The sequence below is a fragment of the Saccopteryx leptura genome, chromosome X (genome assembly GCF_036850995.1).
Source record: "Saccopteryx leptura isolate mSacLep1 chromosome X, mSacLep1_pri_phased_curated, whole genome shotgun sequence".
NCBI lineage: Eukaryota > Metazoa > Chordata > Mammalia > Chiroptera > Emballonuridae > Saccopteryx > Saccopteryx leptura.
In genome coordinates, this window is record NC_089516.1 from 100,870,460 (window position 1) to 100,895,244 (window position 24,785).

Below are 24,785 nucleotides of genomic sequence, written 5' to 3' on the forward strand. Positions count from 1 at the left end.
CTGTTTAAGTTGGTGGCAGTGTCAGAAAGCTTCCTGGTGCTGAGACAGGGGGTTGGCAAGAGGTCCTAGGGATGCTGTTTGCATTTCCAGGTCTCTCTTGCACTAACAGTATAAAAGAGCAGTGCTTTATTTTTTTGTGTATCAAACAAGGGAACTGATACTATGCAGAGGTCTTTCTAAGATACTGCTTTCTAACTGATGAAATTCTCTTTCCAGCTGACTTTTCATTTATTTTGGCCTTTGACATAAGTAAATGTCAACTTCTTAAAAACCAACAGAGAAAAGCAAACAGTAGGGTCTCTGTGATTTTCTTGGGATTTGAGGGGTCTCAAATCTCCACCCTCAACCTGGCGCTTCTAACTGGATGGTAGTCTGTGTATTGCTGCCTATGGTACTGGGAAAGGATGAGGTCTACCCAGACATGCTGTCTCATTCTGATGAGGTCTTGGGACACTCCTTTCATTAGGCATATTGAACATTTTCAGGATTGTCTTCAGAGAGTGAAGGTCAGTATGTGAAGAGTTCAGCATATGCCTTTCTTAGACCAACTTTAAGAAGAAAAAGCACAGAATTTGTTTTCTAGTTTTAGCTCTGCCTGTCTTTGGCTGTGTGATTTTGGGCAAGTCATATTTCTTCTCTAGAACTCAGTTTTTTCCTCAGTAAAATGAAGACAGTAATTCCTATCCTAACCCTAACCCAAGGGTATGTAGTAAAGATTAATGCAAATAATCACCTGAATGTTCTTAAGGGAAGGGCTTTTCACTCCCAGTAAATGGTGACATTGTTCAGGGGACCCTGAATGGTAGCCACAAAAGTCCTGCAGCAACATGCCTATAGCAAGCTTGATTCTTATCATAGTACTAGGCACTGTGGGCTTCATGCGTAACAGTCGATATTACTTCTGCTTCCAAGCTGTGGGACTTTTGGACAGTCGCTTAGTGCTGCAGAGCTCAATATTACTGTCTGTCAATTGGGTATACAAACTAATAGTATAATGCAGGTCTACCATCTTTTATCTGAAACCACTGAGGTTAGTTGGAGTTCAACATTTTTGGATTTTAGAAAAGCAATATAGTACAGATAACATGTTATATAATACTGTTCATGGGATCTAAGGCAGTATCCTGTGATCAAAGACATTAATGCTTCTAAATGGGATAAATGAATAGCTTCACTCCAATTCAGGTCCAATTTTGTCACCAAATGAACTTGCCACAAAATTTCAATTTTTATAATTTTTTGAAGATCGAAAAGGCAGATAGACAATTGCGTACAGTGAAAGAAGTTAACACAGCTGATCCTTGAACAATGTAGGAGTTAGGGGTGCCAATCCTCAACACAGTTGAAAATCTGTGTGTAGCCTTTGACTCCCCCAAAACTTAACTACTTATAGCCTACTGTTGACCGGAAGCCTTACTGATGACACACAGTAAATTAACACATATTTTATATGTCATCTGTATTATATACTGTATTCTTACAATAGAGTAAGCTTGAGAAAAGAAAATGTTAAGAAAAGCGGAAGGAAGAGAAAATACATACATTAACAGTATTTATATAAAAAAATCCTTGTATAAATGGACCTGTGTAGTTCAAACCCGTGTTGTTCAAGGGTCAATTGTACTTATTTAGTGCTTGCTGTGTCCAAGTGTTGTTCTAAGTAGTTTATATACATTAACTTTGTTAGCTGAATCAATAATTCTATGATGTAGAAATTGTTATTATCATACTCACTTCACAGATGAGGGAACTGAAGGTCAAAGAGATTAGCACATTTGTCCAGGGTTCCAAAACCAGTAAGGGGCAGAGCTGGGATTCTAAATCACACAGATGGGTTTCAAATTCTGTGATATTCACCAACTCATCTACCCACTCCATAGGGTTAAAATGAGTCTTCAAATGCTTACATGGACTAAACAAGTCACAGTGAAAACAGTAACTGGTGAGCTAATGCCCCATCTAAAGGAGCAGCTTACTCAGGTCCAGCTGATTGTTGCCATGCCGGAATGAAGATCCAACACTCTCTGTTTTTCCTGGAGAAGCCAGAAATCTCACTTTTATGTGAAACCTGAGTTCTTAATGTTGGCAACTAATTTGAAAATGTTACAAACTTTCTGTGAGTCAAATAAAATTCATCTGCAGTCTGGATCTAGCCCATGGCTGCCAGTTTGCGTGCCCTACAGTGAGAAATTGATGCAAAATTGCTTTTGGAAACTTCAAAATGTGTTCTAGAAACAGTGTCTCATTCTAGAGTTAAGATTTTTTTGTTTTCTTGACTGTAGTTTAGTTTTTGAAAGCTGGTATTCTTGGAGATGAAAGCCAGAATTTAAATGGAGACGTCAGTGAACTTGAATGCTTCATTCCTTTGGCAGGCTGGATAAATGAGAAGCCTAGGTCTTCTGGATGGGCTAAGCCTCAAAATTTCTGCGACACTCACAGGCCTCTTCTCAATAGTTTCCATCCACAGATTCTAGGTGAGGGAAGTAGCAATTTCTTATGAATAGGTGGCTATGTTTGGTACCACATGATTCCACTTCTTCCTAGCACTAGCTGATGGAGCCAGGAGAGGGCATCTGATCTAAGAGAAGTCACTCTATAGGCTGGTAAGCAGCCAATGAGAGAACCTGTGATGAGAACATTGCCAAAGAGGCACAGTTGTGACTAAGTTTGGACCAATGAGAATCTCTTGCTTGGGGAGTTTGAGCACCACACCTAGAGACAGTGAGCAGTTGACAACAGAAGCAGCAATTGAACACATAGAAGGCAGGCAGCAGGACCCATCAATAAGCAGGACCAGGAGAGATTACTGACCTTCAAGTAGATTCCAGACACTTTATGCATGTTTTGTCTGTCTACCTGCCTATGAGCAAGGTACTGTTATTATCCCTGTTTTCCAGATAAGGAAACTGAAATGAAATAACTTAAGTACTGGGGTTGGAGCCCAGGCTTGTTTGATGTTAAGATCAGGACATACATACTCTTCAGGCAGAGGTTCTTATATATATATATATATTTTATGAAATGTTTTGGTTTTTTTTTTTCAAATTTTATTTATTCATTTTTTAGAGAGTCAGACGAGAGAGAGAGAGAGAGAGAGAGAGAGAGAGAGAGAGAGAGAGAGAGAGAAAGGGGGGAGGAGCAGGAAGCATCAACTCCCATATGTGCCTTGACCGGGTAAGCCCAGGGTTTCGAATGGGTGACCTCAGCATTCCAAGTCGATGCTTTATCCACTGCGCCACCACAGGTCAGGCCCAGGCAGTGGTTCTTAAACTCTACAGTGTTTCAGAATCACTTGCAGTAAAATGTGGATTCTTGTGCTTAGTTAAATCAGCACATATACTAAAGTACAGATTTCTTTGGCCTCATCCCAAACCTGTTGAGCCTGATTCTTTGAAAATGAGGCTCATGTCTCCCCATGTCTTCACCTGCATTTTAACAGTCCTGCCAGTGGTACCTCTGAAGCTAAGGTTCCCTAACCACACCTAAAGAAGTGCAGTTTGAGAAAGAATGGCAGGTACTGCATTGCCTTCACCTTCAGAAACAAGGTCAATGTCAACAGATGAAATCAAACTCCAATTAAAACTGGGAAATAGAGCTAATTCTGCAAATAAGAGGACATCAATTTGTCCACTTTTTTCTTCCAGGAAGTATACACTGACACCAAGTTATCTGAGGGAAGATGAATGCTCAGAAGTTTGTATAAAAGACCCAGTCTGTTCTTTTTTAAAATTTTTATTTTTGATTAATTTTAATGGGGTGACATTGATAAATCAGAGTACATATGTTCAGAGAAAACAGCTCTAGGTTATTTTGACATTTGCTTATACTGAATTCCCATCACCCAAAGTCCAATTGTCTTCCGTTACCTTCTAACTGGTTTTCTTTGTGGCCCTCCCCTCCCCCAACCCCCTCCCTCCCCTCCCCCCCACCCCGTAACCCCCACACTCTTGTCCATGACTCTGAGTCTCATTTTTATGTCCCACCTATATATGGAATCATATAGTTCTTAGGTTTTTCTGATTTCCTTATTTCGCTCAGTATAATGTTATCAAGGTCCATCCATGTTGTTGTAAATGATCCGATGCCATCATTTCTTATGGCTGAGTAGTATTTCATAGTATATATGTACCAAAGCTTTTTAATCCACTCGTCCTCTGATGGACACTTGGGCTGTTTCCAGATCTTTGCTATTGTGAACAATGCTGCCATAAACATGGGGGTGCATTTCTTCTTTTCAAAGAGTGCTATGGTATTCTTGGGGTATATTCCTAAAAGTGGGATAGCTGGGTCAAAAGGCAGTTCGATTTTTAATTTTTTGAGGAATCTCCATACTGTTTTCCACAGTGGCTGCACCAGTCTGCATTCCACCAGCAGTGCAGGAGGGTTCCCTTTTCTCCACATCCTCGGCAGCACTTATTCTGTGTTGTTTTGTTGGTGAGCACCATTCTGACTGGTGTGAGGTGATATCTCATTGTGGTTTTAATTTGCATTTCTCTAATGATTAATGATGTTGAGCATTTTTTCATATGCCTATTGTCCATCTGTATGTCCTCTTTGGAGAACTGTCTATTCATTTCTTTTTCCCATTTTTTGATTGGATTGTTTGTCTTCCTGGTATTAAGTTTTACAAGTTCTTTATAAATTTTGGTTATTTCCAATGAGATACCACCTCACACCTGTTAGATTAGCTATGATCAACAAGACGGGTAATAGCAAATGTTGGAGAGGCTGTGGAGAAAAAGGAACCCTCATTCACTGTTGGTGGGACTGTAAGGTAGTACAACCATTATGGAGGAAATTATGGTGGTTCCTCAAAAAACTGCAAATAGAACTACCTTATGACCCAGCAATCCCTCTACTGGGTATATACCCCCAAAACTCAGAAACATTGATACGTGAAGACACATGTAGCCCCATGTTCATTGCAGCACTGTTCACAGTGGCCAAGACATGGAAACAACCAAAAAGCCCTTCAATAGAAGACTGGATAAAGAAGATGTGGCACATATACACTATGGAATACTACTCAGCCATAAGAAACGATGACATCAGATCATTTACAGCAAAATGGTGGGATCTTGATAACATTATAAGGAGTGAAATAAGTAAATCAGAAAAAAACAAGAACTACATGATTCCATACATTGGTGGAACATAAAAATGAGACTAAGAGACATGGACAAGAGTGTGGTGGTTACCAGGGGTGGGGGGAGGGAGGACAGGGGGAGAGTTAGGGGGAGGGGGAGGGGCACAGAGAACTAGATAGAGGGTGGCGAAGGACAATCTGACTTTGGGCGAGGGGTATGCAACATAATTTAATGACAAAATAACCTAGACATGTTTTCTTTGAACATATGTACCCTGATTTATTAATGTCATCCCATTACCATTAATAAAAATTTATTAAAAAAAAAAAAAAAAAAAGAAAAAAAAAAGAAAAAAAAAAAATAAATAAATTTTGGTTATTAACCCCTTATCAGATGCATTGTCAAATATATTCTCCCATTGTGTAGTTTGTCTTTTTATTCTGTTCTTATTGTCTTTAGCTGTGCAAAAGCTTTTTAGTTTGATATAGTCCCATTTGTTTATCCTGTCTTTTATTTCACTTGCCTGTGGAGACAAATCAGCAAATATATTGCTGCGCGAAATGTCAGAGAGCTTACTGCCTATGTTTTCTTCTAAGATGCTTATGGTTTCACGGCTTACATTTAAGTCTTTTTTTCCATTTTGAGTTGATTTTTGTGAATGGTGTAAGTTGGTGGTCTAGTTTCATGTTTTTGCAAGTAACTGTCCAATTTTCCCAACACCATTTGTTGAAGAGGCTGTCTTTACTCCAATGTATGCTCTTACTTCCTTTGTCAAATATCAGTTGACCATAAAGGTGTGAGTTTATTTCTGGGTTCTCAGTTCTATTCCATTGATCTATATGCCTGTTCTGATGCCAGTACCAGGCTATTTTGAGTACAATGGCCTTATAGTATAACTTGATATCTGGAAGTGTGATACCTCCCACTTTATTCTTCCTTTTCAAGATTGAGAGGCTATGCGTGCTCTCTTTTGGTTCCATATAAATTTTTGGAATACGTGTTCTATATCTTTGAAGTAAGTCATTGGTATTTTAATTGGTATTGCATTGAATTTATAAATTGCTTTGAGTAATATAGAAATTTTAATGATGTTTATTCTTCCTAACCATGAGCACGGTATATGCCTACACTTCTTTGTACTTTCCCTGATTTCTTTTATCAATGTTTTATAATTTTCCAAGTACAAGTCTTTAATCTCCCTGGTTAAATTTATTCCTAGGTACTTTATTTTTTTTGGTTGCAATGGTAAAGGGGATTGCTTCTTTAATTTCTCTTTCTGACAGTTCATTGTTAGTGTATAAAAATGCCTCTGATTTCTGAGTATTAATTTTATATCCTGCCACCTTGCTGAATTCATTTATCAGGTCTTGTAGTTTTTTGACTGAGACTTTAGGGTTTTCTATATACAATATTATATCATCTGCAAATAATGATAGTTTTACTTCTTCCTTTCCAATTTGTATGCATTTTATTTCTTTTTCTTGTATGATTGCTGTGCCTAGGACTTCCAGTACTATGTTGAATAAGAGTGGTGAAAGGGGGAACCCCTGCCTTGTTCCTGATCTTAAGGGAATTGCTTTTAATTTTTGCCCATTGAGTATGATGTTGGCTGTGGGTTTGTCCTAGATGGCCTTTATCATGTTGAGGTATGTTCCCTGTATTCCCACTTTGCTGAGAGTTTTGATCATGAATGGGTGCTGGATTTTATCAAATGCTCTTTCTGCATCTATTGAAATTATCATGTGGTTTTTCTTCTTTCTTTTGTTTATGTGATGAATCACGTTGATTCATTTGTGAATATTGTACCAGCCTTGCCTCCCAAGAATAAATCTCACTTGATCCTGGTGTATTATTATTATTTTTTGTATTTTTCTGAAGCTGGAAATGGGGAGAGACAGTCAGACAGACTCTCGCATGCGCCCAACTGGGATCCACCCGGCACGCCCACCAGGGGCGACGCTCTGCCCACCAGGGGGCGATGCTCTGCCCCTCCGGGGCGTCGCTTTGTCGTGACCAGAGCCACTCTAGCGCCTGGGGCAGAGGTCAAGGAGCCATCCCCAGCGCCCGGGCCATCTTTGCTCCAATGGAGCCTCGGCTGCGGGAGGGGAAGAGAGAGACAGAGAGGAAGGAGAGGGGGAGGGGTGGAGAAGTAGATGGGCGCTTCTCCTGTGTGCCCTGGCCGGGAATTGAACCCGGGACTTCTGCACGCCAGGCCGATGCTCTACCACTGAGCCAACCGGCCAGGGCCTGATTTTTTTATATATTGCTGGATCTGGTTTGCTAATATTTTGTTGAGTTTAGCATCTAAATTGATCAGGGATATTGGCCTATAATTTTCTTTCTTTGTGTTGTCTTTGCCTGGTTTTGGAATCAGAATTATGCTTGCCTCATAAAAGGAGCTTGAAAGTCTTCCTTTCTCTTGAATTTTTTGAAATAGCTTGAGAAGGATAGGAGTTAGTTCTTCTTTGAATATTTAGTAGAATTCACTTGTGAAGCCATCAGGCCCAGGACTTTTCTTTTTTTGGAATGTTTTGATAACTGTTTCAATCACATTTGTTGTAATCAGTCTGTTTAGGTTTTCTGATTCTTCCAGAGTATTTTGGAAGATTATATGTTTCAAGGAATTTGTCCATTTCATCTAGGTTGTCTAGTGTTTTGGCATACAGTTCTCCATAGTTTTTTCTTACAATATTTTGTATTTCTGTTGTGTCAGTTGTTATTTCTCCACTCTTGTTTCTAATTTTGTTTATTTGAGTCCTCTCTCTTTTTTTCTTGGTGAGTCTGGTTAAAGGTTCATCAATCTTGTTTACCTTTTCAAAGAACCAGCTCCTGGTTTCATTGATCCTCTGTATTGTTTCTTTAGCCTCTATGTCATTTATTTCCACTCTGATCTTTATTATTTCCTTCCTTCTACTAGCTCTGGGCTTTACTTGCTGTTCTTTTTCTAGTTCTTTTAAATGTAGGGTCAAGTTGTTTATTTGAGCTTTTCTAGCTTCTTGAGGTATGCCTGTAATGCTATGAACTTCCCTCTCAGGACTGCTTTTGCTGTGTCCCATAAATTTTGAGTTGATGTATGCTCATTATTGTTCGTTTCTAGGAATTTTTTTAATTTCTTCTTTGATCTTATTGTTTACCCATTCATTATTTAATAACGTGCTATTTAGTTTCCAAGTGTTTGAGTATTTTTCAGTTTTTCTGTTGTGGTTGATTTTTAGTTTCATGCTATTGTGATCAGAGAAAGTGCTTGATATGATTTCAATTTTCTTAAATTTGTTGAGATCGCTTTTGTGCCCTAACATGTGGTCTATTCTAGAGAATGTACCATGAGCACTTGAAAAGAATGTATATTCTGCTGCTTTAGGGTGAAAAGTTCTGAAGATATCTATTAAATCGGGTTGATCTAGTATGACCTTTAAGTCTACTGTTTCTTTGTTAATTTTTCTTCTTGACGATCTATCTAGTGATGTTAGTGGGGTATTGAAATCCCTTACTATTATAGTATTGCTATTGATCTCACCCTTTAAATCCATCAAAGTCCGCTTTATATATTTAGGTGCTCCTATATTAGGTGCATAGATATTTATAATGGTTATATCTTCCTGTTGGATTGCTCCCTTTATCATTATGTAGTGACCTTCTTTATCTCTTACTATAACCTTTGTTTTAAAGTCCATTTTGTGTGATATAAGTATTGCTACCCCAGTTTTTTTTTTTTTTCATTTTCATTTGCGTGAAATATTTTTTTCCATCTTTTTATCTTCAGTCTATGTGCATCTTTTGTTTTAAGGTGTGTCTCTTGTAGACAGCATATATATGGGTCCTGTTTTCTTATCCATGCAGCAACCTTATGTCTTTTGATCTGCTCATTTAATCCATTTACATTTAAGGTTATTATTGATATGTAATAGTTTATTGCCATTTTATTCTTTAAAACTGTATTCCTCTTTTGCTATATTCTTTTTCTCCTTTGATCTGTTTACAACAGGCCTTAGTTTGGTTGTAGTGAATTCCTTGAGTTTTTTTTTTTTTTTTTTTTTTTGGTCTGGAAAGCTTTTTATTTCTCCTTCAACTTTAAATGATAGCCTTGCTGGATAAAGTATTCTTGGTTGTAGGCTCTTGTTCTGCATTATTTTCAATATTTCTTGCCATTCCCTTTGGCCTCAAGTGTTTCTCTTGAGAAGTCGGAAGTCATCCTTATGGGGGCTCCTTTGTAGGTGATAGTCATTTTTTCTCTAGCAGCTTTTAATATTTTCTCTTTATCACTTAGCTTTGGTATTTTAATTATAATGTGTCTTGGTGTTGATTTCTTTAGATTTCTCTTTAATGGAGTTCTTTGTGCTTTCTGAACATGTGAGATGTTTTCTTGCCTTAACTGAGGGAAGTTTTCAGCTATGATATGCTTGAACAAAGTCTCTATCCCTTGTTCTTTCTCTTCTTCTTCAGGAACCCCTATGATGTGGATGTTATTTGTCTTCATGTTGTCACAGAGCTCTCTTAGAGTTTCCTCAGACTTTTTGAGTCTCTTTTCTTTTTTCTGTTCTGCTTCTGTTCCTTTATTTATCGTGTCCTCTAACTTGCTGATTCAATTCTCAGCTTCATCCATCCTGCTTTTAATTCCTTCCATTGTGTTCTTCATTTCTGATATTGTATTTGTCCTTTCTGACTGATTCTCTTTTATTATTTCAATGTCCTTTTTTATATTTGCTATCTCTTTATTTAGGTGTTCATAATGACCATCTATTGTTGTTCTAATATCTTTGAGCATCCTAGCAATCGTTATTTTAAACTCTGCATCTGGTAATTTGGTTATATCTTACTCATTCAGGTTCTTTTCTGGGGATTTTTCTTGATTCATTTGTGTTACATTTCTCTGCCTTATCATCTTCTCTTTGTAAAAGAAGGTCTTGGCCACTGGAGTCCACTGGGTGTGGCCTTTGTTCCCTAAGTATGGTCTGTCTGTAGGCCTGCCACCCCCTCTGCTGTTGCTGCCTAGGGCATTTGGGTATGGGCGTTGCTGGTGCCTGCTCACTGGGGCTGTTGCTGTGGTTTCTGCCTCTCCTTCACGGGAATGGCTATAATCATGTGCTCGGGTGTACAAGCCTTGGTGGCCTTGGCCTTCGCCCCGCCCCTGTGGGTGGCGTTATGCTTGGCCTTGAGGGCAGTGGCGAGCACCTTTGCTCAGCTGAGTGTGTCCGCCTGTGTCTGGGCTTCTGCCTCGTCCTTGCAGGAGGAGCCCGCAACTGGGATGGCTGCAAGCCTTGGCTCCACAGGCTGGGTGGGACTTCATGCCCACGCTCAGTAGTGGGACTCCACCTGTTCTGGGTTTTTGGCTCCACCCCCGCAGGAGGAGCCGACTCCCAGGTCAGGCCACAAGCCTAGGTTCTGTGGGCGAGGCAAGGCTGTGCTCCTGCGCCCTTGCTCAAGGGCTGGTCTCCACCCCTTCTGGGGTTCCCGCCCTTCCCCTGCAGGCTGGATTACAGGCTGCCCGCAGCTGGGCTTGACCGCTTTTGCACACCCCCTCCTCCCCAGCTGGGGAATACTAAGCTCACACCTGGGCCCAGTGGTGGCCAGCCGGCTTCCGCCCTTGCCGACAGTACTGCGCTTCCATGTCCCGCCTCTGCCCTCCCTCCAGCAAGCCCTCAGCCATGTGGGTGGGAGCGCTGCAGCTCAGACCCTAAGACTCACTACTCTAGCCCCGAAAGCTCCCTCCTTCTAAGCGACTCTGCTCTGAGTGCCGCGGGGGAGCTTGTTTGGCTGGTGTTCTGCTTCCCTTTGCTGGTATTGCTATTTCCAGGGGAAATATTCACTTCAGATTTGGAGAGTGATTCGTCCCAGGGGTTAGGGTGGCTGTCTCCCAAAATGTTTCTCCCTGTGCCTCCTAGATTCACTCTCCTCCTGCTACTCTTGTCCTCTCCTTTCTCCCCATCCCCCAGAGCCCCGGGTGAGTGGTTGTGAGAGAGATGTTCTGCATGGTCCCTTTAAGACGAATCCTGGGTCTGAGAAATTAGTCTCTTTCTCACAAATAGTATCATGTCTTGTTTCCAGCTAAATACTGTCCATACGCCTCTTCTGGGCTCTGGGGCTGCAGGCTGGTGCTTTGTTCCTGGGATTCAGGACCCTCCTCTCTCTGCTAAACTCACTTCCCACCATGTGAATTTCTCCTGGCTGCCATTCGCTTCAGGGAGCTGGCAGCCTTCTCTGCGTTTCCGCTTTTCCTACCAGTCTTGGTGTGCCTTCTTAAGTTTTCCTTGGTTGAAGAGTCCTCTTAGTTTAGTCCAAAGTTGGTTTTCCCAGATGATAGTTCTTAAAATTAGTTTGTAATCCACTTTGGTTCTGGGAGGTGGGAATTGGTACGTCTGCCTACTCCATTGTCATCTTGTCTTCCGACCCTGTCTGTTCTTAAGGGCACAGAGCTCATAGCTCATAGCTCATATATATTCAGAAAACATTTTTTTTTTGTGGAGCACAAATTGCAGCAACTTAGTGCATTGAGAAAAAAATAAGAGAGAAAATTACCAAATACAGAAAGACAGACTGTAAACCATGGAGCTTGCAAATGTAAATCTACTTCCTAGGCTGATGGTAGAAGTTCTTGTTGACCCTAAAATAATTATGTAAGAATTCCATCCATGACCTCATTTATACCATTGCTCAAAATGTTGAACAGGACAAGGCCAAGCCTTGTAGCTTGTTCTGGGTTGTTGTAGAAACTTTCTTTGGGAAAAGAATAGTTTGAAGGTTGATTGGAGAGCCTCGTGTCAGAAACTAGTTTGTGGTCCAAATACTTAATAACACCAGGCACGTATTCCTACTAGAGGGTTGTGTGGTTCAAGGGGTGATATAGGACAAATGTGTTGGCCAAATCCAGTCTCAGCAGAACTTGAATTCACATTTGGCAAGTTTTCTCTTTCATGTTCCTTCACATGGACACTTTTTTTTTTAATCTATGTTAACATCCTCACTTCACATAAGGTCAAATTCTGTTCCTCTCTCTTCTGGCCAGAAAGACTTTGTCTTATAGGTATCTGATATTATCTGTGTTGATATTTTAACAGAAAGTGATTCCCTAAAGCAGGTCCTTGGACAAGTGCCCATCCTCCTGGAAAACTGCAGCAATCTACAATGCAATGAGAAAGGCTGAGGACTACAGAGTCAATGTTTTGTAAAGTGAAATCCACTTCATTTAAAGGAATGTCCTTTATTCTGAAATTATTTCCTACTCTTTCGGTGTTAAAAAGAACAACTTTCTTTTTATGAAATGAGAATTTGAGGTTGTTTAGTTTTGTTTCTTAATGTCTTTACTTGGAAAAATAAAAATCTAGCAACTTACTGTCAGTCCCCCCCCCCCAATTTTCAGTTTACAATAGCTGCCAGTCTGGGCACCTGGTTTAATATGAACAATTTTGCTGGTACTTCTAAGTACCTCCTATCGTCACAGATGTCCTAAGTGCTTATAAATTACCTACTTCATAATCTGTGGCAGAATCTCTCAGAGGATTGACATCCAGCTCACAGCTCTGGAGTTTACAGTATACTGGTCTGTAGTTTCCTTATTTAAGAAAATTGGGATGCAGCCCATTTACAGTCTTTCGGTATCCCTCCTGTCCTCTCTGATTCCACAGACCCTTTAGGACAGCACCTAATGCAACGCAGTTCCATCTGCTTTTCTTATAGTGTTCTTTTCCCCATAGAGTTGGACATGAATATACATGTTGTTTGGAGAATTTGCAACACATCCAATGAAAGCGTAATTCCCTACTAACAGTCACATCTTTCTCTTTGGAGCTACTCAGAACACACCTACTCTCTTTTCCATATGACAGCCTTTCGGAGACTTGAAGACAGTGTGTGACTCTCCCCTGAGTTCAGAGCACCAGTTGAGTCAGACAGACCCGAGCGACAAGCCCAGCTGCTTCACTCCTCCCTCTCAGCACTGAGAGCCAAGGTAAGTTATTTGATTTTATCTTCTTCCGACTTAGTTATTTAGCTGATTTATAAAATGGGAGTAAAAAACCCACTTTAGTGACTTATTGTGTAATAAATAATGGAATGTATGTAAAGTGCTTAATATAGTGCCTGGCAGAGTGAGCACTTAGTAAGTGCTAACTATTTTCCCCTCTATTATAAGAGCCAGGTAGGCATTTTAAGTGTCAGGTTGTTAGGGAGCAAGCGAATGGGGAGATTTTCTCCCTTCCTCATTGATTAGGATCCTAAAGTCAACCAGGTTTTTCTTTATCCTGAGGTTTTTTATTTTCAGTTATCTGTGTGTCTATTTGCTGGGGCTGTGGGAGAGGATAATGTGGAGAATTTAGGGAAAGGTTATTTTCAAGAACTGGAAAGCTAGTTGTTGATATATTGAACTGTTTCTTGTTTATTCTTATTTTCCCGAGTAGCTAGTCATGCAATCCCTGAAACTCAATTACCTTTTGTGAGGCAGCAGGAAGCATGACACCTCTGAGCCATATTGATCAGAGCAGACTGGGTAGTACGTGAGGGACCTGAGAGATGCTAAGCAGTCAGTTCTGGGCTTTTGCTCCCTTAGAAGGCTTCCCCTCCTTGTGTTTGTAGAAACACTGGCATTAATAAAACAGAATCCTGTGACCAAAATGGACTGAACATGCAAAAACTCTCTCAGTAGCCTCCTTAAAAAATAGGTTGATGATGAATGGTCACAATGAGCAAGAAGTTGGAATCCTGGAGTAACCAGTGTCAGAATAATTTTCTAACTGTAACTCTCCACATACTGAGTTTTACAAGCAATTGCAATGATATGAACTCTGAATGCCATTACATCTAGAAAAAATTTTGAAGGAGACACGCCCAACTTTGAACAGACAGAGGAATAGGACTTGAAAGATGGGATAGTTTAGGATCAGGGCAAGCTTTATTTATAGGTATGATTGCAAGTTTTTATTCTGAGAATATATTCTTAGATTACTTGTATAAATATTATTACTTTTATTTATTTATTTATTTTTATTTATTTATTTTTAGAGGGAGAAGAAGGGATAGGAGAGAGAGAGAGAGAGAGAGACCAATTTGTTGTTTCACTCATTCTTGCTTGTCATGGGTTCATTCTTGTATGTGTCCTGACCAGGATGAAAACTGCAATCTTAGCATGTTGGGATGACACTCTGACCAACTAAGTTACCCAGCCAGGGGCTACTTGTAAAAATATTAAACATATATAAAAGTTAGAAAAACAATAAATCATGTTTCAGACAAAAAAAAACCCCAACAAAACAAAAGCAAGCAATTGGAAACATGTTTTAGTAGTTACTATTGACCAAGGATCTAAGTAGTACAGTGAGTTTGCTGGTGAAGAATGGTTGCTTGGGAGGAGAGCTGTTGAAGATCTTTAGTGAGAGCATGCAGGGAGAAGAGAGGAAAGGGTTAGACACATAAACCAAGGGAAACACACCTTTTGAAAAAGAAAAATAACTTTTCCCTGTCTAATACAAGTAATATGGGTCCATTATAGACAAATGAGAAAATGTAGATAAGAAAAACAAAAACAAAATTACTCTTTAAAGCCAGCACTTGAGTATGGCCATCTCTAACATTTTGGTATATATATTTCCAGGCTGTATTTTTTCTATGCAAAAATTTGCTTTTTTATTTTATAAAAATGATATTATCATTTTCAATAGCTGCTGCACATGCACCATGATTCATTTCTCATTAAATGAACTGTGTTCTTACATTGACATAAAGGTTATTTCCAATTTTTTTCTTATCATAAAGAGTAGTGCTTTCTAGCTGTGCAATCTTGTGAAAGCTATATGACTTCTCTGTGCCTTTCCTCATCTGTAAATGAAGGTGATAATAGTATTTACCTCATAGGGTTGTTGTAAGTAACAAATAAAATTATATATACTGCTCACAAAAGTTAAGAAATATTTAAAAATGAATATGAAGCGATAAAAAAAGAAGCATTTCATTTTTTTTATTAAACAAGATAATCAGAAAAGCAAATGACAAGTCAAAGAAAGTTCAATTAATGCAAATGAGATGCAAAACCAACTTTATTTTGTTGGTGAAAATGCACTGTACAAAAGGCTGAAAGTACTGGAGTATCAGCACATTTCCTGATCCCCTAATTTTTGTGAGCAGTGTATATTAAGTGCTTAGTACAGTGCTTGACACAGTAAATGTTAGCTTTTAGTATTAGGTATAATAATAATTGTTGTTGGGTTTCTTGTGATTAGTTTTTGGTTTACAGTAGAAGAGAGAATGATTTAAATTTTTCTTTGTTAGTAATATGCTCTGGTAAGCTCTGGAGTCAAACAGAGCTGTGTGTTTTTGGTCATGTCAGTTCACCTTGCTGAGGCTCAGTTTTCTTATCTGTAAACTAAGAATTAAAAGGACTTAGATCACAGGGTACCTGTTAGGATCAAACTATGGAATCTTGTAATGCTCTCAGCACAGTTCTTGGCATATGAGAAAAGTTCAATCAAAGTCAGTTACTACTACTAGTACTACTACTACTACAATGATTCAGCCATTGGTGGGGCTGGGAGAGGGAAGGTGGCAGTGAATAGAGCACTTGGAGTATTTTCTGCCCACTTGTTTGATTACCAAGATTGGAAATGATTTTTGAATCAGATGGACCCAGGCTCAAATCTGGACTTTGCCATTTCCTACCTGTGACCTTGGTCACAATTCCAAACTTATTTCCTCATTTGCTTACATTGGACATGTTCCATGAAGCCTAAGGGATATAATACATGCATAATGCTTAGCTTGAGTGGCCAGGTATTACTGGTTGTTAGTTATGAATGTGGGAAAATTTATAACACCCTGAATGCCTCCACTCAACCTCCAGACTCTGAGTCCCTATGCCTCAGCTACTTGAACTTCACCTAAGGCTTCATCTTATTCAAGTTCCAGAGACCAGTTCTTCCTGAGGGCTTAAGGGGTACTGATTCAGAAAGTTAGCAGGCTCTGGTAAACCTTTCTGTTAGTTCTGCTATGACCTTGCACTCAGCTCTAGAAAGTAGGCTAGGAGCAAGCTTTCACCTGGTATGTTCAAGAGTGGTGTGCTTTTCTTGCCAGTTGTCTGAATGACCTGGAGCCTTGCTGCCAAATCTTATCTCTGTGATAAGGACACTGGTTGTCAGATTTCCCTCTGGGTCTCTGACACTGGGACAAATTACTTTGTATTATTATTATTGTTATTATTATTATTATTATTATTATTACCATCACAAGGCTCTTTCAACCACCTATAGCCCATTCTCCCAAACCCTGGTTTTCTTGCACTCAAGTAACTCTTTGAACTCCACAATATTGTTCCACTCGGCCTCTAACCCTGGTTCCATTACCTCTAACCCCTGCCTGTGCTTCCAGGACTCCCGTGTCTGCTTGGCCATGTAAGATCTGTCTCATTTCCTTAGCCAGGACTGTTTTAGTTTCATTTATTTAATTGTGTGAATCTCCTCTTTTGTTTGGGACAGCCAGAGGCAGGTATAGTGGGCTGGTACAACTATTGGGGGTGAGAGGAAACGGGGTGGAGTTGCATAGGCCAAGTGCTAAAGTGGAGTTTCTAGAGGGTTATCAAGTGAAAAGCGGCCAGAGGCAAATGTCAGAGCCTATATAGAGGCAGGAATCTGGGACCAGAGAGACAGAGCAAGCACTAGCAAGTCGGGAGCAGTAGGGTGGGAGGGGGGCGGGTGGGCAGGCAAAAGGGGGGTGTGGCAGGGGATAGCTAAGGGAGATTGCAGAGAACAGCTGCTGGTATTGGGTCTTACTTTAATGAACTGGCTGGGCATGGGGCATAAGAGAATTGGCTAGACTCAAAGAGCTAGGGGTGCAAAAGACATGCTCTCCCTCTTCTCCCTAACTGGCAAGGTAAGATCTTTCTGGGTTTTCCCTGGTGTGAAACTGGCATGTTCAGAGATTTTTTTCTGAAGATTGGAAGTGGATGTCTATGATTGTTCTTTTGACTCATCATTCTCATTGCACTAATTAGTAGGGTAATCAATGTGCCAGCAGAAGGCCAGAATTTCTTTTATTACATTCTATCTTGGGGTTGTCCAAGGCTGGAGAAGGAGGGAGGGGTTTTGGTGACTGAGTAAGGGGGAGAGAGAGCAGATCAGGTGGAGAAGAGTAGGGGATTCTGGAATTGGATGGACCTGGAAATTTATGGGATTTCAGGCAAATTATTAAATTTCTCTGGGCTTTAGTTTCTCATTTATAAGATAAAGATAAAGTACTATCCCATCTCTTTGTGTTGCTGTGGATATCAAATAAGATGATGTGGAGTGCTTGCCAGTCAGTGCATGCTCAAGAAATGTCTGCTGTTAGAGTTCCTGTTGCCAGTACTCTCATTATTATTATGGAAGCACAATGTAGTGCGTTTAATTGTATCATTGTCCCAAATGAACAAGAATTGCATTTTTGACATGAACAGGTTGTGGGAATGTGTTAACATAGTGTAATTAGTGTATTGATTTCCAAGTTTTGTGCCAAGAAGCCCCTTCTGGGACTGATTATTGGGATGGAATGTAGGGATGAAGCTCTGTGATTGCCCACCCTCATGTCATTACAGAAATTTGTAATTTGTTCATGCCACAGACTGGGCTTCAAGTGAGCTAGGATGTCAGTCAGAAATAAAATTGAATGCAGCCTTAAGGATGCTAAAACCTAGGTAATCCTCAGGAAGAGTGATAGTCAAATACATACAATTTTTACTGTTGCAGTGAACCTATTTTAACCCCGACCCTGGCTAATCTGAGAAGGCTGATGAAATGGGAATAATAATATCTCTCAATCAAAGTACTGTAACATTCAAATGAGATAATGCAAATCCCTGTACATTATAGACAGTTTCAAGTTGCACACAGTTGCCTAAAGTTTAGTACCTGGAACACACTAACTGAAAAATAAGTGGTATTAATAGTGGTTGTTGTTTTTGTTATTAATAATAATGATGACAATAAACTGGCTTTTCAGTTCATGGAATGCTGCTCCCAGTCATTGGTCGGATAAATGTCTTCCTTTTCCTGATGAAGACATTCAGGGTCATCAGAGTAGTAAAATGAGGACTAAACTACTGGCAGTACTCAGTGTGCCCCAGGAATTAATGATTTTCCTGGAGCAAAGGGCTTTCTCATCTAGGCCTGTCACTGCCTTGGCTGGCTAGTGAAATGCTCTGGTCAGATAGAACAGAGGCTAGGAACATGCACTTCTCACAGTTTTCCAGCAGGTGGTGTTGCTGCTTCATTTGATACAGGACTACTCAGGCACCTGGCAGCTGAGGTTGCTGGCATTTTTAGTCTTTATAAAATGAGAAGGCTATGCTGTGTGACTTGAGTGGTTTGGTTTGAAAAGAATAGTAGTGGAAGGAATATTTGCTACAGCTTCAAATTTGTACATTATTATACAGCTTCTTGAACCCAACAGGCCTGTCTCCAATGCCATATAGCAGGCAACACATACAAAAGGCCTCTATCATGAATCATTTCTCTGTTTCCCAGTCTTCTTTATATTGGCTTTTGACTGCTAAACTTGTTTCTCTTTAACAGATTTCTTTGCTACTTGGGCTTCAGCAGGACCCCTGATATCACCACTTTAGAGGTTTCCTCCACACTATCCTGTGGCCTTGGCAGATATGTCATCACCATTACATTCACTGCAATTCAACGATATGCTGAAGGAGGAAAATGACTCCCCAGATGGGGAGATGACCTTCTCTGAACCAATGATAGAGACCAACCAAGAGATGCAAATTCTGGAGTCTCATGTACAGTCTGTAGCCTCAACTCCAGAATCAGACCCTGGAGGGCTATCTACACAGCTGATGACATCCCTAGAGTTTGACACCATGTCCCCATCTCTAATGGGAATATCAAGCTCTGGAGAATTGCCCTCACCACTAATGACAACCTCAGACTCTGGGGTACAGTCCCCATTTCTAATGCCAACTTCAGGTTCAAGGGCACTGTCCCCAATTATAATGCCAACTTCAGAATCTGGACCACAGTCTCCACTGCTAATGCCAAGCTCAGATACTGTTACATTGTCCCCACTGACATCAAATTCAGACTATAATCTAACGTCTCCGGCGCTAATGCCAATTCCTGATTTTGGAACAACATCCACAACACTAATGGAAACACCAGATTCTGCAGAGATGTCACCATTGGCAATGCCAACTCCACCCTCTGGAGCAATGCCTACACCTATAATGAGCACTCCATCCTCTGAAGAGATGCCAACATCATTGATGCTAGTCACAGATCCTGGGGAAGTATCCCCACTTGTAATGCCAGATATAAACCCTGGAGTGATGTCCATACAGCCAATGTCAGTTCCAGGCTCTGAAACAATACCAACAGTGCAAATTACAGAAGAAGACACTGAAGCAATGTCCAAAGTGCTAATGAGTGTATTGGCCTCAGGAGACGTATCTTCACTGGTCTTGTCAAACTCAGACTCTGAAGTTATATCCTCACTGATAATGTCAGCCCTAGCTTCTGAAGAAACATCAACCCACCCAACAAGTACTCAAGACTCTGTGGAAATGCCCACCCAGCTAATGTCAGACCCAGACTCTGGAGTAGAACCTTCACTGCTAATGTCAACGCCAGGCTCTACAACCATGTTCACACCTCTCCTGTCAGATCCAGATACTGGAGAAATGTCAACATTGCCAAACCCAGTCCAAGATGCTGAAGTAATGTCCCCACTGCTAATGGCAGCTCTGACATCTGGAGTGATGCCCATCCAGCTGATGCCAGCCCAAAGCTCTGGAGTTATGTCCGTACAGTTGACACAAAATCTAGACTCTCAAATCATGTCTACTCCACAGATGAGAGTAACAGCCTCCGGGGGGATTTCCACACTGCCAGGGAGACCTTTAGATCCTGGAGCAGTGTCCACACCACAAATGAGAGTCCCATCATTTGGAAATATGTCTACATTGCTAGAGACAACCTCAGCCTCTGAAGCATTGTCCACCCCACTGATGACAATCACATCTGGAACAATGTCCACAGAGCAGATGTCAACCACAGCCTCTAGAGTGTTATCCACACAGGTAACAATGCCCGGAACATCTGGAGCAACATCCATAGACTTTATGAAAGCCACAAACAATGGGGCAATGTCCACACTGCAAATGAGAGTCCCAGCTTCTGGAATGACATCCACACCACTAAGAAGAGCTCCAGATTCTGGAGCAATGTCCACACAGCCAACAACTGCTGCAGGTTCGGAAACAGTGTCCATGCTACAACTGATAGCCCCAGTCTCTGGGTCAATGCCCACACTGCAAATGAGAGCCCCTGCCTCTGAAGCAGTTTCCATGTCACAAAGAAGAACCATAGCTTCAGGAGTGACAGCTGTACCACAAATGAGAACCCCCGCCTCTGGAGGAATGTCCACCCCACTGATGACAACTAAAGGCTCTGTAGTAATGTCTACACTATTAACAAAAGATGTCACCTCGGGAGTGATGTCCATGCCACAGATGGGAGCTACAGACTTGGGAGGATTGTCCAAGCCACTAATGATACCGAAAGCCTCAGAATCAATGTTCACACAGCAAGTCCATGTCTCTGGAGACATGTCTATACCACAAATGACAACTGCAGCTTCTGGAACTATGTCCACACCTCTGGTGAGTGCCCCAGGTCCTGGAGCAATGCCTACAGAACTAATAAGACCAACAGCCTCTGGAAAGATGCCCAGGCAGCCAATGACCACCCAAGCTTCTGGAGGGATGTCCAGGTCACTCCAGAGACCTATGACCGCTGGAGGGGTGTCCCCACTGCAAATGCAAGTCCCAGTGTCTGAAATGATGTTCACACCAAAATTGAGAGCCCCGGCCTCTGGGGAGATGTCCGTACCACCAATGAGAGCCTCAGACCCTGGAGAGATGTCTCCACTGCTCTTAAGAGCTTCATCATCTGGAGAGATGTCTGTACCACTAATGAGACATCCAGCTTCTGGAGAAGTTGTCACACCTCTGAGATTCCCAGCTTATTTAGTGATGTCTACACCACAAATGACAGCCACAACCTCTGGAGGGGTGTCTATACCACAAATGAGGGGTCCAGTCTCTGGAACCATGTCCACACAGCCTGTGAGATCCACAGCCTCTGGAGTGATGACCCTGCCTCAAATGACAGCCATGGTCTCTGGAGAGGTGTCCATACCAGTGATGACAATCCCAACTTCTGGAGCAATGCCCACAACGCAAATGATACCCATGGCTTCTGGAGAGATGTGCACACTATCAAACCAAACTCCAGCCTCTGGAATGATGTCCCCAACACAAGTAAGGGTTCCAGTCTCTGGATTTATGTCCACGCCATTAAAGAGACCTTTAGCTTCTGAAGATGTGTCCACAAGCTCTGGAAAGATGTCCACTGCACAACTGACAGCAATGGCCTTTGGAGAGAAGCCCAATCCATTCATGAGAGCCACAGCCTCTGGAACAATGCCCATGCCATTCATGTCCACCATGGCTTCTGGAGAGATGCCTATGCCGCTAATGGGAAGCATGGCTTCTGAAGCAGTGTCAGCACTGCAAACACAAGTTGCATCTGGATCTATGTCTTTGCCACAAACAACATATTCAGCTTCTGGAGAGATACCTGTGCCAACAATGAGAGCCTCGGCTTCTGGAGCAACGTCTACACCACTTATGGGAGCCTCGGCTTCTGGAATTATGCCCACGCCACTTCTGAGAGCCATAGCCTCTGGAATGACATCCATGCCACAAATGACAACTGCGGCCTCTGGAGGGATATCCACACCACTAATGAGGGCCTCAGTCCCGGGAGCCATGTCCACACCACAAATGGCAGCCACAGTCTCTGGACTGATGCCCACTCTGGACATCAATGCCACATACTCTGGAGAAATATCTGCCTCTGGATCAAAGTCTACACCAGACATGACTGCTACAACTCCTGAAACAATGAAGCCACCACCAAAGGAAGTTCCATCCTTTGGCATGCTGACCCCAGCACTCTGTTACCTCTTAGAAGAGCAAGAAGCAGCCCGAAGTTCATGCCCCAAGGAAGAGGAGGACATAGAGATTGATGAGGAGAAGCAAATGCAAGGATTTTTGAATGATTCAGAGAAAATGGCATTTCTGGTGTCTCTGCATATGGGGGCAGCAGAAAGGTGGTCCATTTTGCAGATGGAGATAGGAAACCCCCTTTCAGATGAAAATAAATCTTTCCTGAGAAGATCGCAGGGCTTATATAAATCCCTCTCTGAGATAGATATCCTCAGTGCTGTTCTTTGCCATCCTAAGCAGGGCCAAAAGTCAGTTAAGCAGTATGCCACTGACTTCCTGCTGCTGGCCCAACATTTGTCTTGGTCTGATGCCATTCTGCAAACCAGGTTTCTGGAAGGACTCTCAGAAGCTGTTACCACTAAAATGGGACGGATCTTCCTGCAGGTGGCTGGCAGCCTAAAGGAGCTGATAGACAGGTCTCTCTACATTGAGTGCCAGCTGGCTGAAGAGAAGGATAACCCGGGCAGTTCAAGCCAGGTTCCGCCATCATCCCATAAGCGGAATAATGAGGAGGCAATGGGGAGTAATCATCAACAGACAGAGGAGGTAATGATGGGAAAATACACTCAAGGTTTTTGAGCAGAAAAATAAAGAGGGAATTATGAGGAATACATCCTTTTCCTTTGAGTAGGATAAGGAAGAGACGAGGGGAAGGCATTGAGCTGCTAGAGCATAATCCCCAACCTGGAGTATCATCAGTGGGCCTGGCTATTACAGTAGTTTCCAGTGTATTAACTACTTTGAAGACCAAAACCCTGCTCAAGTTATCGAAGGCCTAGGATGGTTAAAGGACTAAGTCTTATGATTAGGGGGAGCTGGTTGGGGTCAGTTTCAACTCTGCACTTACTCCACTCCAGTTCTAAGGGAGGAGTCATTTTTCAGGGGCCAAGTCTCACCTACAGTCACATGTGTTATGGACCTAGGTTATTAGGGAATTTGGCTACCTTAGTCTTATGTTATACTTTTACAAGTAAGGTGCATTCGACATTTTTTGTGTTTGCTAGGTTACTAAAATTATCCAAGCAGAACCCTTTTTGTCACTGTAAGCATGGCTCTTACCTCTGCTATTTTTTGCTTTTCTCATTCTCAGCACCAGCATGTTCCCAAACGCTGTTACTACCTGAAAGAGCATGGAGATCCCCAAGAGGATCTCCACAACCACCTTCGTCAGAGCATGGGTCATCAGAAGGCCTCCACCAACAAGTAATGTTCCCTGGACTCTTCTGTGATATCTGACTCGGCTGCTAACTTGAGGACTGGTTCCTAATTCCATTCCATTTAATTACATCATGAACCTTGTGGCCTTCCTCCTCCAGCCTTTCCCTCCAGGCACATCCTACCTTATCTTCCACTTGGGTGACATGACCTTCTCTTATTACCCCATATGCCTGTGACCTGCCCTGACAATCAGAGTGTAGACTTTAAGAGTGTTTGGTGTATGAAGTTATAAACTCGTATCATCATCAATGCCAGTTTTTGTTCTTGGTCCAGGGATATGTTTAAGCAGGAGAATCCATGTCCTACCTCAAAAATACCTTACGGTATCTTGCCACATGTCATCAGGTAAACTTGAGGGGACTCCCTGGTACCCATTTCACCTGGCAGGGGAGCGTATAAGGAGAATGATAACCACTCCTACATAACCCTTTTTACCCAGTAGACTTGCCCTTATGTGCCCCAACTCATAACATCTAAAACAGGTCTCCAGGATACTTTCCCTCTTTACGGTCTCCATTCTGAATCATTCATTTTGACTCATAATAATAATCATTGTAATGGCTAACATTCATTGACTGTGTACTCTGTGACAGATACTGGGTTAAATTCTTGACAAGAACTCTCTCACTACATTCTTAACATAACCAAACTTGATATTGTGTTGTCAGCTTCTGACCTTTTGATCTGTTGTGTATGGCTTTTGTCTTGTCCTTCAGTATCAAATCTCTAGCTTTGACCTCTGGGTGACCTCTTTAGTTGTTAGTTGCTCTCAGTCCTCTTGGCTATTGTGCTTCATTGCTAGCGCTCTTGATAAGGGTCTTGGTCTTTAAACAGGCATAGATAGAACATAATGTGATCAGTGTTTGCCTTCAGGTGATAGGACTATGGGTGTTGTTATCTTCTTTCTACTTCTCTGTGCTTTCCAGATTCTCTACAGTAAGCATGCATTGTTATCGTAAAAGTAAATAAACTTCATTTATGAAAAAAAAATATCTCTTGCTAACAGAATTTGATTTATTGTGTCCTTCATTCAATCAACATTTATTATCTAACTTGTATCAGCCACTGTTTTGGGGACCAACAGATAAGAACTCTCATTGAATGTAAACTTTATTCCAGTGGAGGGAAGAGACAGACAACAAGCAAAAAAACACATAGTAAGATAGGTTGAAATTGTGAATGTTACCAAGACAAAAAATCAGGATAACAGGGAATGTGATCCTAATGAGGCCAATTTATTCACTGAATCATAGTCTATGTAATTAAGTTACTCAAAGATCTTTAAAAAATAGTACATGACTGTTGGGCAGATAAAATATATTATGCTCACTTTGTTAAAGATGGCCATTGCCCATGTGGAAGCTGACGCCCAGGATATATTAATGTGTGTTGGGGGTGGGCTGTGGGCAGGCAGGATCCTTGTAGCTTGGGGCTTGGTTTTAGGACTA

The 24,785-nt window shown here is 41.4% G+C and overlaps 1 protein-coding gene across 1 annotated transcript in view; it reads left to right on the plus strand.

Moving 5' to 3' along the window:
- RTL9 (retrotransposon Gag like 9) overlaps window positions 1-24,302 on the plus strand; it is a 129,001-nt gene extending 104,699 nt beyond the window's left edge. Inside the window, exons 3-5 of the mRNA XM_066357500.1 lie at window positions 12,911-13,032; window positions 18,614-22,665; window positions 23,210-24,302. Coding sequence (XP_066213597.1) covers window positions 18,700-22,665; window positions 23,210-23,326 — 4,083 coding nt within the window. The 5' untranslated portion in view covers window positions 12,911-13,032; window positions 18,614-18,699 and the 3' untranslated portion in view covers window positions 23,327-24,302. The remainder of the gene's footprint in view (window positions 1-12,910; window positions 13,033-18,613; window positions 22,666-23,209) is intronic.
- Window positions 24,303-24,785: the final 483 nt, after the last annotated feature.